Consider the following 16,406-nt stretch of genomic DNA (forward strand, 5'->3'; position numbering starts at 1 on the left):
GAGGCAGGGCTGCGTTAACCGCTCCTCAGCATTCCGGATCCCACCTTCGTCGCCAGTTGTTGTGACGTGGGGTTTGTGATTTCAGCTCTCTTGACATAATATGCTGGACAGTTCTCTAGTAACACTTCTTTATTAAAGCAAACAAGACTAAGACTTGAGGAGGGGAGAGCTACATTTATAGGGACAGGGAACAAGCTAGAAAGGATACATTTTGGAGGGAACAATCTCAGGCAATCACAGTCCTGCCTTTTGGAGGAAACCAATAAGACAGAGGATCCAAATACAGCAGCTTAAATGAACCAATAGTAGCTGTACCCTCTGGAACCAAAAGGCAGTTACTTTACCCTAATGCAATACAGACAATAATAATACAGATATAAAATCCTTTGACTCAATACACAACATAAACCATATGACAGAAGGGCATAAAATGCAGAACGTATTAGGAAATGTTAAAGGCACTGGTTTTGTCGGCCAGGAGAAGGAACCAAGTTAAGAGGGGGCATAATGGCTCTTTCCCCACTAAAGAAAGGAAAAGGCAGAGTAGCTACAATCCACAAACCCACACAAATCTAGCTGGAGGAACTAAGTAGGCAGTTTTCAGTGTGCAAAAGGAATTCGGCTGTGGAAACTGGTTTCCTGGTGGAGTTGCAGGATCTTCGACAAGCTGTAATCAGGAAAACAGGCAATGCCCTTTCCAGCTCCTGTTGTTACAAAACCCAGTTCTGAGGTACTTCTTGGCATGTAATGTTACCGGAAGAAGAAATTTTCCATATCAGTTTTGTGTGGCAACTATTTCACATGAATGTGCCCTCACTCAGCAGGAGTCGATACTTTATGGGTCTGGCCAGGACTTATGGGAGCGGAAGTCCAAAACATTTGAAGGCCACCATGCCTCTTTTCCAGGAGCAGTCCCGGATTTACAGAAGCCGTCCTGGTTTCTGATTTGATCCCAGAACGTCCTGCTTTTCCTTAAGACAGTCATCCCCAACCTGTGCCCTCCAGATGTTTTGGCCTACAACTCCCATGATCCCTAGCTAACAGGACCAGTGGTCAGGGATGATGGGAATTGTAGTCCAAAACATCTGGAGGGCCGAAGGTTGGGGATGCCTACCTTAGGACATCCCTATTTTTATCAGAGGGGGTATGGAGTTATGCAACCCCTGAGCCAAGGAGATCATTGAATAAAAAGGGAAAGGACCCCTGACAGTTAAGTCCAGTTGCGGCACTCATCTCGCTGTACTGACCAAAGGAGCTGGCATTTGTCTGCAGACAGTTTTTCCAGGTCATCTGGCCAGCATGACTAAGCTGCTTCTGGCGAAACCAGAGCAGCACACAGAAACGCCATTTACCTTCCCACCGCAGTGGTACCTATTTATCTACTTGCACTGGCATGCTTTTGAACTGCTAGGTGGGCTGGGGCAGGGACCGAGCAACGGATTTGAACCGCCGACCTTCCGATCGGCAAGCCCTAGGCTCAGTGGTTTACACCACAGTGCCACCCGCATCCCTATTTTCATTGGAGAAATGTTGGAGTGTATGGAATAGGATGTTCCCAGGGCTCCCCCCCCCCAGCTGGAACTAACCAGGAACTCATTTGCAGCATCCCTCAGGCAGGCGTCATTGCCATTCTACGCGAACGAGGGAGGCATTCATGGTGAGTTCCGGCACCTCTTTTTCTAGAAAAATAGCACTGGACAACCCTTTTTCCATCGGACAAATGTTGGAGGATATGGAGAACACTCCAGTATAGCCACAACATGAGTCCATTTATACCCCCAACAGAATCAAATTATGAAGTTTTTCGTAGACTGTGGCACTTCAGGTGGAGTTCACACAAAATTCTTACACACATGTAAAAAGCGGCACATGCAGAAGGGTAGGCCAAATTTCTCCTAGTAGTCAGGTATGTTGCCTCATCTTCTGCATGCGTACAAATAGCACAAATAGAGGAAGAAAGGTATGTTCAACTCCCAATACCAGCCAGTTATGTATTGTACTGTGGAGAGTGTATTAACTTATGGTCTGTGTGTGTGGTTTGGGAGCTGCACGGTCAGGGAAAAAACAATGCTGTCCAGGGTTGTAAAGACTGTGGAGAGAATAATTGGGTGCACTCTTCCCACCTTGGATCAAATCTATGCTTCCAGGTGTCGTGAGAAAGCTGAAGAGATCGTGCAGGATAGTACTCACCCCGGAAATGATCTCTTTCAGCTTCTGCCTGTCCAGGGTTATATAGACTAGGACTAGCCGCCTGAGAAACAATTTCTATACAAATGCGATTTTGGTTTTAAACGCAGTGTAAGGTAGTCTCTATGGGAGTATATTGTATTTAATTATGGGGTATCATAGTTTTTAGGGGGTTAACCAGGCTGGGATAGCTGGGATAGCAGGCTTGTTGGTTTTTGAATGTCTGATGTAGATTTTTTCAATTTTGTTGTTCTGTATGAGACAATGACAGTAAAGATTATTGTATCATAGATAACCTAATATGTGATTGTAGAATTCAAGCAGTACATGCAAGTCTTTTTTCATCAAAATAAATAGCTATAGCAAATGGAAATAAAAGCACCAGATGCCCTGAAGGGAAAAATGCTATAGTGTTCTGTAAACATCTGGTTGCTATTTTCAATTAGGACTGAAGGACCCGCTTTTTAAAGGAACTGAAATATGTTTTTAAAAATAAATAAATGGGACACTAGGCATTCTGTTCTTTTCGTGGCTGGGGGGGGGGGTAAAGGAAACACCATGGATAGAGAGGTCACAAGAAGCTCAGCTTTTCTAAACAAGAAAGTCTGAGAAATTTAAAGTGAATTGAACTCAAGTTCCAGCAGTATAAACAGTCCAACAGAGTTAAGGTTAAATAAACATGCCTGGGGACCCACCGATTCTAGTAGAAGCACAAATGTTCTTGTGCCATTAATGCATCCATTCTAGAGTAACCAAGAGAGAAACATCTTAGTAATAAAGTCAGGCAATAAATAAATAAATTGTGCAGTAAATAGCTTAAAAAGTACCACAACATTCTTGCCTTATTTTCTCTTATACAGAAGATGTGAGTGCAACTGGCCCAGGACAAGCAACGTTTATTTCTTAATTCAAAGCATATGTTGCAGGCATTAATTTTTTTTTCCTTTGGAAAGCAAAATATTCATTTCAGTTGCACCCTTTAGTCCCATCTTTCAGCAGGGTACGTCTGTAAACAAAAGCTGTGGAATGATAATAACACATTCTTACAGTTTAGCATTGCTTGTATAGAGATGTGTAGATTGTCGTGCAGCTTTTGAGAGTCGGCGTTTCAGTTTACAGTGAAAACTTTCTGAAGCTTAAGGAGGGTGAAAGAACAAGGAGAGATAGGATGCTTAATTTCAAAAGTATTGTAGTGCTGCAAAGAACTGTTAAAACACTGAACCCTTCATAAACATGCACAATAGGCATTTCTTTGAAATCTGTTTCCAGCCTTAAATTACACAATTAGGGTCTCAACCTCCGCCACCCTCAAAGAACCAGAGTTTCTTTCATTTTGTAACAAGGTTCTCAGTAGTTCACAATTATTTGTAGGTACAGAACAGCTTCAGACGTTGATAACTGGTCACAAAAACATAGCATATCCTGCATTTATTTAATTTGTTTATTTTGAAGCGGGTTTCTGTTACTTATGGATGCAAAGATAGTCTTGAAAATGTGTGAGCCCTGGGTGCTTTGATAATCCAACAGGTTTAGCTTACCATGTGGAGAATGTAGTTGCACGGGCCTAGATAATTTTTCCAAGCAAACCTTTTGGCCAATTCTATCCAATTTATTTATTTTTTTGTTGGTCAAGGTAGATGGGCGGGTGGATGATTGGTCCTATTCTCATGCAAACAAACTCTGCACAAATTCTAGATATATACAAATTCCGATGTAAGCTAGCTGGAGGTTCAAAAAAGCACACCCAAAGGCATATCCCACTGAAATCAATGAACAGCATCCCCAATGGATGTGCATTTTGATCCATGTCCTTTTAATATATATATATATTTAATACTTTTCAGGTTTATACATTTCATTAATTTTACAATCGTTTTAAAATGTCAAAGTTTGACTCCCTTCCCCTTCTTTCTGCAGTTCCTTAAATTTATTTTTTAATATCTTCTGCATACCCAAATTCATTTAATTATCTACTTTAAATATATACTCTTATGAAGCTGCAGATTATTACAATAATCTTGTTTTTTTATCTGTTTGCAGTTTATCTGTAAATATTCAAGAAACCATTTCCGTTATTTTATAAAAAGTTTGCTATCTTGATTTCTTATTCTTCTGGTAAGTTTCTCCATTTCAGCATATTCCATAAGTTTTTATATCCATTCTTCCTTTGCTGGGACTTCTGCTTCTTTCCATTTGGGGGCAAGTAACATTCTTGCCACTGTAGTTGCGTACATGAACACATTTCTATACAGTTTAGGTAGTTCTGTCCCTATAATTCCCAAGAGAAAGGCTTCTGGGTTGTTGTTTTACAAACGTTATTTTGAACATCTTTTCCATTTCTGCTGACCCTAAATTAGTGGTTGTGTGACTTGGTCCAGTAAACAGAATCAGTTACATAAAACATTGTTTGCAATAGGGACCCAGTTGTAGGAAAGTCAGTGGGTAAAGTCAGTGGGTGAAGGTTCCCACTGTACTAGGGTGAGGTTTCAGAGCAGCAGCTAACAGTATGGGGAGCTAAGAGAGATGTGATTTCAGAGGGCAATCTATGATTCTATGATTCTAGGATGGTTGGCATGCTGGGGCATTATCAAATGTGCTGCTGGAGAGGTTCCGGGCATGGAGGGAAGTCGAAAATGTTGTAATCTGCTTGCAAGGGGAGTCAGAAGAAGAAGAGTTTGGATTTGATATCCCGCTTTATCACTACCCGAAGGAGTCTCAAAGCGGCTAACATTCTCCTTTCCCTTCCTCCCCCACAACAAACACCCTGTGAGGTGAGTGGGGCTGAGAGACTTCAGAGAAGTGTGACTAGCCCCAGGTCACCCAGCAGCTGCATGTGAAGGAGTGGAGACGCGAACCCGGTTCCCCAGATTATGAGTCTATCGCTCTTAACCACTACACCACCACTGGCTCAGAGTCAGAACTCGGGAGCAGCTCTTTCTCGTACTATAGTCTCCTTGGATGCCAGAGGCTATTCCAGAAAGAAAGAAAAAGCGCTGTAGTTTTAGGTTCAGATATTCTGGAGGGAGAAGTTCTGGCTTAGAAACCAGCTCTTGACAGATGCATCCAGTGTGTAGGAAGCAGTACTTGGGACTGCCAATATGATGAGCACATTCTGCAAAAGTTTGAAGGTTCATCCAAAGTACCAAGGTCCAGGACAGAAACAGAAAAGCACGATGTGCTAGGATTTCTGTTATTTGTTTGCAGTTGCAAAGGTGTCTTCATCTTGAAATAAATAGATGTTGGTACGTCTTTCTTTTCGTTAGGCGTGCCATTCATGGTGCCTTAAAGCTGTAAAGTCTCATTTATTTTCCTGTTTATAGAGATGTTCGTGTATTCATCCTGACAATGTTTAATTTGTTTCATGGACACAAAAGATAAATAACAATGGTGCTGTGAATGGAGAAGGCACTATTCCTAATGCATATCAAGACAATTCTGTTGGGTAGACTCATTCATGTTGATTAACAGAGTTGACTGGGTTACATTTATCTTTCTGTCCCTCTGGATTAGCCAGATGATGTTTTCCTGTGCTCTTGATTCTTCTGTGGGGTGTAAAACTGGGATTCTAACAGCTGCCCAGGGGGAAAGCAGGCATCTTTTCTGTGGGTTCATCCTGTAGCAAGAGAGCAGAGTGCTGCCATTTGATGTGTGTACCTTAATACAGTCTTCATTTATTTTGCCTGTAAAGGAAAGCTAAACAGACAACAATGGTAGCAAACCTGGCATAAATTCAGTTTTACTAATTCATGCGTCAGGCTTGTGGCTCTCATTATGTTTGTTTCCCCTCCATTTTAGGGTCTTCAAAATTTAAATATATACTTTTCCTATATACTACCATTTATACAGAAATTTTGCATTATTACCATGCTATCCAAATCTAGTCAAATATCCAAATATAGCGGACCCGTTTGACTCTGAAGACAACTTAGTCAGATGTATAGTCAACAAGTTGTATGTTTTACTTTGCTTGAGATTGTGGAAGGAATTTGTGTGTGGTTGCAGCTGGCTCTTATATACTAATAAATAATGATTTAATAGCCCTCTTCATATCTTCAGTAGCTTGTTGCTATAAACGGAAACAGTACTGCACAGTTGTTTGTCATTGTGATAATCAGATTTTAATAGCTGTCTCTTGCCTGCCCGCGAATTCTTGCTTCTAAGATGGATCCCACAAAAGTTGGCAACTGATCGGGGGGGGGGGGGGAAACCAGCCAGGCCTGCCCTTCTGCCTTTAATAACAGTTTTCAAAAATTAGCAGGTGATAACATGATGGTAAATGATGGTGATAATGTCTGGACAGTGGCAAGTTGAAAAGTTGCAACCTCCCATCTGTCCTGGTACATACTTGTCCCATAACTGTGGTGGTTTTTGGAGACATCTCTCAAGTCAGGAGTAAGTGTTGGCACTTGAATTCCTAGGACAGCTGGCAGCTGCCCAGGGCTCCAGTCCCCCAGTAGTTGACACTTGCTCCAGTCCCTCCACAATGGGCAGCTGTGGCTGCGAACCTCAATTTTAATTTCACACAACCCCCTGGAGCAACATTACGGCAGGCATTCCAGGGCATTGTGGGAAAGCAAAATGGCATCTCCCTTGGAGTGTTCTTTGCTGTGTGGCAAGCCTAAAGGTATAGCCTCCAACATTTCTCCCATAAAAATAGGGACGTCCTAAGGGAAACATAGAGACGTGGGTGGCACTGTGGGTTAAACCAGCATTTCCCAACCTTGGGCCTCCAGCTGTTTTTGGACTACAACTCCCATAATCCTCAGCTAGCAAGACCAGTGGTCAGGGATGATGGGAATTGTAGTTCGAAAACAGCCGGAGGCCCAAGGTTGGGAAACACTGGGTTAAACCACAGAGCCTAGGACTTGCCGATCAGAAGGTCAGCGGTTCGAATCCCTGTGACGGGGTGAGCTCCCGTTGCTCGGTTCCTGCTCCTGCCCACCTAGCAGTTCGAAAGCACGTCAAAGTGCAAGTAGATAAACAGGTACCGCTCCAGGGGGAAGGTAAATGGTGTTTCCGTGCGCTGCTCTGGTTTGCCAGAAGCGGCTTAGTCATGCTGGCCACATGACCCGGAAGCTGTACGCTGGCTCCCTCAGCCAATAAAGTGAGATGAGCGCCGCAACCCTAGAGTTGGTCACGACTGGACCTAATGGTTAGGGGTCCTTTTTTAAGGAAAACAGGGACATTCTGGGATCAAATCAGAAACTGGGATGGCTTCTGTAAATCCGGGACTGTCCCTGGAAAATAGGGGCACTTTGAGGGTCTGTAGAGAAGGCACTTTACCCAGGTCACCTTCATTCTTCGAACCACCCCTGTCTCAAGTACACATTTTTATTTTTTCATTTCATAAAGTTACACAAGGTAGTTTGCAATGCCACAAAGGGCTATTTTGGGGGTTTCACACTTTTCTTCTATACGATGCAAAATATTTCTGAAAGTAGCCCAGTTTATTTTAAGCCCGTTTGTCGTATGAGGTCTTTGTTTTTGGAACCTCCGTTTGCAGAATAATATTCTCCCACTCCAAAAGCTCTTTGGATGAAAGAATGTTTGCCTTTCTCCTCCTACCAGCCCTTTGTCCATCTGCATTGCTTGGCCAGCTTAGGCATTCCATGTGGTTCGTTCAGAGGGCAGCGTTCTGAAGAGCGTATGAGGAGAGAATGTTATCTTGCTGCCATCTGCTATCTTGATGAAAATATTGAGCTGCATATCTATGAGAAGCCAGTTGTCAATATGCTGCTTAATGTGTACAACACGCTGCCGGGATCTAGACTGCTTGAAAAAGAACATTAGCAAGCAGGTATGGTATGATCTGATGTACCGAGGGTGCCCCCTAGAGGGCAGGTGAGGGAAAAGGTGAGGAGGGGGGAAAGGATCCTAGCATCAGTGTTGCATTGCCTGGCCAACATTCCCTTTCTTGCCTCCCCATCCATATAAAATACACCCATGCTTATTCAGGCAAGGTTACAGGTTCGATCCCCAAATGAGATGGCTGCATAATTTAATAACAACAACAACAACAACAACATAGTATTTATATGCCACCCATCTGGCTGAGTTTCCCCAGCCAACAGAATAATAATACAGTGGTACCTCGGGTTAAGTACTTAATTCTTTCTGGAGGTCCGTTCTTAACCTGAAGCTGTTCTTAACCTGAAGCACCACTTTAGCTAATGAGGCCTCCTGCTGCTGCCCCGCTGCTGGAGCACAATTTCTGTTCTCATCCTGAAGCAAAGTTCTTAACCCGAGGTACTATTTCTGGGTTAGCGGAGTCTGTAACCTGAAGCGTATGTAACCTGAAGCGTGTGTAACCCGAGGTATAATAATAATAATAATAATGGCAATGGCAATAAAGTATCAAACATAAAAAACTTCCCTAAATAGGGCTGCCTTCAGATGTCTTCTAAAAGTCAGATAGTTGTTCATTTCCTTGACATTTGATGGGAGGGCGTTCCACAGGGCAGGCGTCACTACCGAGAAGGCCCTCTGCCTAGTTCCATATTCCTGCATTGCTGAGGGTTGGCTTAGAATTAGATGATCCTCAGGGTTCCTTCCAACTCAACAATTTTGTGATTCTGTAACATATTATTCCTGGCAAATACACATTTATACCATCTTTCATCCAATGAGCTCAATGTGACATACATGGTGGTTCTCCTTCTCTCCATTTTGATCCTCCCAATACTCTTATGAGGTAGCTTATGCTGAAAGACTGTGACTGGTGAACTTTATGGCTAAGTGGGCCTTTGAGATATGATCTCCCAAGTTCTCTCCCACTAAGCTGCATTGGGGATTGTACTTTCATTTCCCACCATAATACTTTCTAGCTGTGGTGATTTGAGTTTCATCTTGTGCTTCCCTATGAAATTTGATTTGAGTTTCAAATTGTGCTTCCCTATGAAAATAAATACTTGGTCTATACAGGCAAAATAATTCTGACGAGAACTGAGAGGAGTCTTTAGCTGTACAGAGATACCTCAGGTTAAGAACTTAATTCGTTCTGGAGGTCTGTTCTTAACTTGAAATTGTTCTTAACCTGAGGTACCACTTTAGCTAATCGGGCCTCCCGCTGCTGCCGCACAATTTCTGTTTTCACCCTGAAGCAAAGTTCTTAACCCAAGGTACTATTTCTGGGTTAGCGGAGTCTGTAACCTGAAGCATATGTAACCTGAAGCTTACCAGAGGCGTATGTAACCTGGTAACCTGTATGTACGCGTATGTAAGCGTATGTAACCTGAAGCTTACTCTGTACCAGAGGTACAGAGGTACCACTGTATTAGTAAAAGTTGTGAAACTATGCACAGGATCAAGTGAGGCCCCGAATCTTGTGTCCGACAAATGCTGCTTCATAGCAAAAAATAAAAGTGGCACCTGGACAATTTTTTAAAATAGTTGTTTCCTATTGTGCTTCTCTTTCTTTTGTACAGATGAATTAAGCTCTTGGGATCTTCTGATTTGCCTATCTTCCAGCAAAGCCGACCATGAAAGTTGCTTAAATAGAGTAGAATCGCATGGAGCAACATTACTGCAGAAGGTATGGTTCAAAACTGTCATCTTTGTTTTTGACATGCCCTTAAGTAGTTATTGGCCCACCCAGTTAGATGCTAGTTCTGGCACCTTTATCGTACGTTTTTAGTGTTATAGCTATCCAACCAGTATGGGAATTTGCTGGTGTTAGAGGAGGACCATTGTGCGAATGATGTCTCAGGCGCAATCTGCAAAAACTCTACTTGAAAGACCTCTGAGAATAAGACTGAGAGAAAACAGCCTCCTGAGATCTTGGAGAATTTTTGCCAGGAACAGGCAACACTTGTTTCAATGAGGCTATTGTGGCAATGAAAATTGCAGGTGCTGAGGGCTTGAATTGGATTGGGCCTGCAATAAACCCAGTGCTTTCTTTCTTTAAAAATGTTTAGGGGTACTCTCATTTTCCTACTCGTATTGAAATATTGCCCCTCAATGAGGCCAAACTTAGATTCACAAAATGTTTAGGGATATGCATACCCCCAGAAAAAAGCACTGTATAAACCCATGCTTAATCCAGGCAGAGCCCCTATACAGAGGTGCCTTGCAAGACAAAATTAATTCGTTCCGCAAGTTTTTTCGTCTTGCGATTTTTTCGTCTTGCGAAGCACGGACTTTGGAAAAGCTTCAAAAATCAGCAAAGTCTTCAAAAACCTCAAAAAAGGCTACCACACCGCGTGCTATGAGTTGCTCCTCGAAGTGAATGCACGGTTTTAAGAAAAAGGAAACAAACATGCAAGACAAAGGAAACAAACTTGCAAGATGTTTTTGTCTTGCGAAGCAAGCCCATAGGGAAATCCGTCTTGCGAAGCAACTCAAAAAACGAAAAACTTTCGTTTTGTGAGTTTTTCGTCTTTCGAGGCATTCGTCTTGCGAGGTACCACTGTACAGTGGTACCTCAGAAGTTGAACAGAACCTGTTCTGGAAGTCCGTTCGACTTCCAAAACATTTGGAAACCAAGGCGCAGCTTCCGATTGACTGCAGGAAGCTCCTGCAGCCAATCGGAAGCTGCGGAAGCTGTGTTGGACATTCAGGTTCCAAAGAATGTTTGCAAATCATAATACTCACTTCCGGGTTTGTGGCATCCGGGAGCCAAAACGTTCAACTGCCAAGGCGTTTGGCTTCCAAGGTACGACTGTACTGGCAAATTAGAGAATCATGGAGTCAAAAGGGACTCTGAGGATCCTCTAGTCCAGCCCCCTGCAATGCGGAAATATGCAGCTGACCCTTACGGGGATCGAACCTGCAGCCTTGGCATTATCAGCACCACGTTCTAACCAACTGAGCTATTGTGGTGTGGGGCACAACAGCCCTGCATTTGAGGGTGGAACTCTGTGACTGACATCACCTGAGGTTTGGCCTGAGATAGCTAGTCCAATGGTCTGACTCATTCGAAGGCAGCTTCATATCCTGAGTGCAGGCCATCCCAGCATTTCAGGCTAAGAATCTCGAGCAAAAGACCTCTGAGATGCTGGAGAGGTAGCTTCTTGTAAGGGTGAACAGCACATCCCGTTGGCTTGATTCTGGAGAAGACAGTTTCATGGAGAGTTGTAAGCACATGTTTAATTCTCCCCCTTTGATATAAGTGGAAAGCGCAGTGCCTTAGCCTTGGCTGGATCATGCCCACAGAAATTTCTACACGATGCCGCAACAATTCTTCGTTATCTGACCTAGAATGTTGTAGTTCACCTCACCCACAGCTGGAATTCAGCTCTCACACATTGCAGTAAAAATATAGGATTCCAAAGAAATGGACACAAATGTCTCATTGAGGCAAGAACGCTTGGGAACAAAAGGAATTAAAGTGTGCAACATGCGCTCGGCATTTTGAAAGGATTGAGTGCCCCTTCTGTTGGGTGTAAGTGGGTGTCACAAGTTTTCTTGCCAGGGCAGGCTTGACTTTAAGATCTTTTTTTTTTTTTAAGGCTTTATTGCCCTTTTATAAATATCTCTCCTAGGCAATTGGCAGTTGTATCCATAAATAAACTAAATGCCAGTAGGGTTTTGGACTGAATGCCAAAGAGGCAACTTGCCTTGATTTCTGATGCCTTGGGGATGTTCACACCTACGTGACTTGCAGTTAAAAACGAACAGGATTTAGGGCTGATTGAAACCCTCAAGATAGTTTCTGTCCATTTTCTCTCCCCACGAAGGGAATGAGTCCCCGCTAATATCTCTGGAGCAGCAGAGCGCCTTAGTGGCATCCTTGACTGCCACAATAAAAGTGACGCAGCAGCTGCGAAAAGGAAATGCCAATGATCAGAATCTCTCCCATTGTTTTCAGGCAAATGCCATTCCCCAAATACAGCGCCTGCTTTGCAGAAAAGAAGGGTTATGCCAGATAGTCAGAACATTTCCAGGTAACATTTTGATTTATTCCAATGGACGTTTGGTTAATTTTTTTTTAATTAAAAAATCTTTGTGTTTTTTTTTGTGAACCCACATTGGCTCATCTTTGGTCGCTGTTGAAAATAACCTGTTACTCATAGTGCCAGGGCAGCCCATCCCGTTTTGCCGCCTGAGGGGAAATGAGAATGAGCTGCCTCCTGCTCCTCTGGCCGCCATATCCTGTCCCGTCCCCCACCTCCCTGTCTTCTCCTGCCCCCCACTTCTGCTGCCACTGAAATGCAGCAAGAGGGGACATCCCACAAAGTCTCCTCAATTGTCTTCTCCACCTCAGGGGTGTGGAAGATGAGTGGCAGTGCCATGTCCCGAAAGTGGTGGGGCAGGCGGGGAGCTGCCTCTTCTGCTTCTGCCGCCTGAGGCGGCTGCTTTACCCTGCCTCATGTGTGGACCAGCTCTGCACGGTACTTAAAGGTCATTCAGAGGCATTAAAGCTATTCAGTGCTCTTGTGATGGCTTGGGATTCAGACTCAGATGCTGAACCTGAGGGATCCCAGCCTGCACAGGATTCACCACCTCCAGAACCAGCTGAGCCGGGGCTGGGGCATGAGCCTGAAGGGTCCTCACCTGTGCTGGATCCTCAGGTGCAGGCACCAGCTGAGTCTGCTCTGTCTCCTGAGGTGATGGAGGACCCATTGCCTGCAGGTGCTCCACTCTCAGCCCCGTCAGAGGAGGCTGAGGTTGCCTCTGGGTCCAGTAACCCTCCAGCCTCTCCTGAGCTGCAGAGGCTCAGGGCAGAGAGGCAGAGGGAACTAAGTTCCCACAGGAGGAGTGCTTGCCTCCAGGCCAGGAAGGGCGAGTCACCTGTGGATTGGGGCCGCCCTATGCCTCAGGGCAGATAAAAGCCAGCCAGCCCCAGTCCCAAGTTGCAGGAGCAACACTGTTGGTTGCTAGTTCCTGCCTGAGCTCCTGCCCTGCCCTGGCTCCCTGCTTGCAAGCCTGTTCCTGACTTCACCCTGCTCCCTGTCCTGCACCCAGCTTCAGCTACTATGGACTGCCTCCATGTTGCACCTTTGACCACGGACCGGACTTGGACCTTGCCTCTCGGGTAACCCACAGGACCAGCATAGCTCTCCATGCATTGAAAGAACATGTGTGTCTGGTGGTTGCCCTGGGAGCAAGCAGACAAGCATCACTGCAAACATGCCCTGCTGTCTGTGCATTCACAGTGTGGGAAGGGCCTCTATGCATCATCTTCTTCTTCTTCTTCAATCACTCGTAGCCGAGTAAGATTGTCTTCCATCAACTCAGTTTTAACAGTGAGTCCATAAGTGACTGGGGAGGCCAATCCTGAATCCACACATGCTTCCACAGTGGGGACATAGGTTTCTGGGAGTGAGATGAACACGGTGTGGATTTGCTAAGCGTGCCTTCCTCTTTGTGTGTTTCTCCCTTGCGTCCGGAGTTTGAGTGTCTTCAAAGTCCATGACACCTTTGGTAAAGGCTGTTCTCCAATTGGAGCACTCGCAGGCCAGTGTTTCCCAGTTGTCGGTGTTAAAGATTTGCCTTAAGAGAGTCTTTGAACCTCTTCTTTTGACCATTGGCATTACGTTTACCATTTTTAAGTTCAGAATAGAGTAGTTGCTTTGGAAGATCATCAGACATCTGCACAACATGACCAGTCCAACGAAGCTGATGTTGAAGAATCATTGCTTGAATTATTGCTCATGCAGGAGGGGACACTGCTTCAATGAGGGTCCCCCCTTTTCATGGAAGAGTGCTAGGGGCATGCACACCTACACTCATAGTGCCCCTTTGCAGACCAGCAATATGTGCAGATGGCTTTGTTGTGGCTGCATTGGAGGGCAAGGCTTGTCAGGAAAGCCCCATGAACCCCCATTACACCTCCTTTGGTGAATGAGAGAGTAATTCAGACCCCCTTGTCAGATAAAGGAGAATGTGGCCGTTCTAGGCTTGTCCTAAGGCCTGGTTCCCCTTGAGGTATCAATCCTGTTAGTGATGTGTCCTTTCAGCCCGAAGGTGCAGGCTCTCCTGACATAATGCTCCTCCATACGGAAAACAACAAGATGGCTCCTTTTGTCGCTGCCATTGGTAAACAATTGGGAGACAGGAATCCTTGCCAGGAATCTAGTGCAAATGGTACTGAGATCTACCAGCAGAGCCAAATCTCCCTTCTGTTCTAGGGTAAGTTTCTGCATTATTGCATGATGTCAGTGGCCCACCTATCAGTGGCCCCAGTCCTGCCACTCACCACTTGGCCCGGGGCGGGGCCTGACAGGCCTATAAGAACTGCCGCTGCAGCTACCACCCAGGATGACTCCTCTGCTCAGTGCCTGAGGGCCCCAGTCCTGCCACTCAACACCTGGCCCAGGGCGGGGCCTGATGGGCTCTATAAAGGACTGCTGTGACTGCTGTTGCTGGACAGAAAGGGCTCCATTTTGTTTTGTTTTTTGTTTAAATTGCTGTTATTTTTTTACCTATGTCATTTTAAACTGTGATATTAATGCTGTATTCTTAGTTTTAGATTTATGTGGAAATTGTTTCCCATTTGGTTGTGTATTTTTTGGATGTGGTTTATTTATTGTTTATGACTTTTGTAATTATGTAAATCTTGTTATGCTGCAAGTCGCCTTGAGCATTGTTTTTTTAACTGTGGAAAGGCGGCATGCAAATAAAAAATGATGATAATGATGATGATGATCTGAATTTTCTGCCTGTTGTGCACCTATTGATATGGACATGGCATTTTTAAAAGTGGTAACTCGCCCACCACAAACCTGGGACTAGAAGCTTTAAAGACTGGGGGAAGAGGGAAGGATAATCTTTTTAATGGTTGAGCATACCCAGCCCCTAAAGTGTCCCTATTTTCCAAGGGCGTCCCTGATTTAGAGAAGCCGTTCTGCTTTCTGATTTCAACCCAAAATGTCCTGCTTTTCCTTAGGCTGTCCCTATTTTCATTGGAGAAATGTGGGAGGATGTAGAGTTATCCAGCCCCCTAGTTGTCTGAAGGCAATCCTGTATGGGGAAGGTTTTTTTTTTTTTAACGTTTAATGTTTTAATACATGTTGGAAACTGCCCAGAGTGGTTGGGGCAACCCAGCAAGATGTGTGGGGTATAAATAGTAAAATTATCATCATGGAATGGGATGTCCCTATTTTCATTGGAGAAATGTTGGAGGATATGGATACCTACGGGGGAAATGAACTTAACTATTACATTATAAAAGGAATAGGATTGTTTTGGTGTCAAAGTGGCTCACATAGCCAAATAGCACACCAAGGAGTGTCTTGTTCTTGCCACCGAGTCCTCACCCACACTTGAACCTTAAAAGGGGGAGGGCTGAGTTATCTTAGAAACAAGGACATAGCCTGCACATTGATTCAAGAGGAGCGATTTCAAAATATAAATAAAACACTTTCCTATTGTTTCTCTATTTTCCCTTGGCTCTTCTCCTCAGTCAGGATATCCTCCCCTGTATCTGCTGTGTTGATTTAACTTTAGTTTTCCTGGCAGCACCTTTTGAATTAGTGTTCAGCGAATTAGCATTCAGGCTTGGAATTATGAAGTTTTATTGCCCGGGGTCACGTGCATAATCTTGGAAAGGAAATTGGAATGGGCTCCTTTGGGTTGCTCTTGTGCGCTGCATGCGATGCCTTCTCGCAAATTAATAGCTGTGCTCCAAAAATGAGAAGTCACCACTAGAATGAGAGAACAAAATAGGGAGGAGAAAGAGGGAGACAAATAAAACTTGAGTTTTCCTAAGAGGGGTGAGGCACAACAAAGCAGAAAGTTAAGGGCATGATCTAGCTGTGTGAAAACCATTTGATTTTATTATAGGAGAGGCTTAAGCAGATGGGAGTTTAAAGTGCTTCTTTTTGTCTGGATTTTGCCATCAGCAGAGGGTTGTTGTTGTTTCGGATGAGTAGTGATAAATAATGGCAGTGTGACTGCTTCTTATAAGTGCCTATATTTCTTAGATTAGTTCCGTCTTTGGCAATACTTTTCACATTGCCTCTGCAATCGGGTCAGCCCGATTTCCCCTGTGTTTTTCTTTAACGTGCTTTCAAAACAACAATTTTGCCACAGGCAGCCTTTCCCTTCATCCTCCAGCCCGATGGCGGCATGTGGTGAGTCTGCTGCTCAGTTTGGCTGCCAGCCACCGTACACTCCCTTAGCCCTGACAGAGACATCGTGTCTCTCTTCATCTTTGTGGTATCTTCCACAACAAAAATAGTGTATCTAGACTGCAGATTTTACTTTCTTGGGCTCCATGATCACTGCAGATGGTGACAGCAGTCACGAAATTAAAAGACGCCTGCTTCTTGGGAGAAAAG

General features: G+C 44.3%; 1 protein-coding gene across 6 annotated transcripts in view; it reads left to right on the forward strand.

Moving 5' to 3' along the window:
• CPED1 (cadherin like and PC-esterase domain containing 1) overlaps positions 1–16,406 on the forward strand; it is a 133,425-nt gene that overhangs the window by 37,250 nt on the left and 79,769 nt on the right. For all 6 annotated transcript variants that reach the window (XR_014555341.1, XR_014555342.1, XR_014555343.1 and 3 more), the window contains exons 4-5: positions 9,612–9,718; positions 11,993–12,068. Coding sequence is in view for 1 of the 6 variants with exons in the window: in XM_083699068.1 (XP_083555194.1) it covers positions 9,612–9,718; positions 11,993–12,068 (183 nt within the window). In the remaining 5 variants the exon portion in view is untranslated. The remainder of the gene's footprint in view (positions 1–9,611; positions 9,719–11,992; positions 12,069–16,406) is intronic.

The sequence above is a fragment of the Podarcis gaigeae genome, assembly GCF_964106915.1.
Source record: "Podarcis gaigeae genome assembly, chromosome: 10".
Classification (NCBI taxonomy): Eukaryota; Metazoa; Chordata; class Lepidosauria; order Squamata; family Lacertidae; genus Podarcis; species Podarcis gaigeae.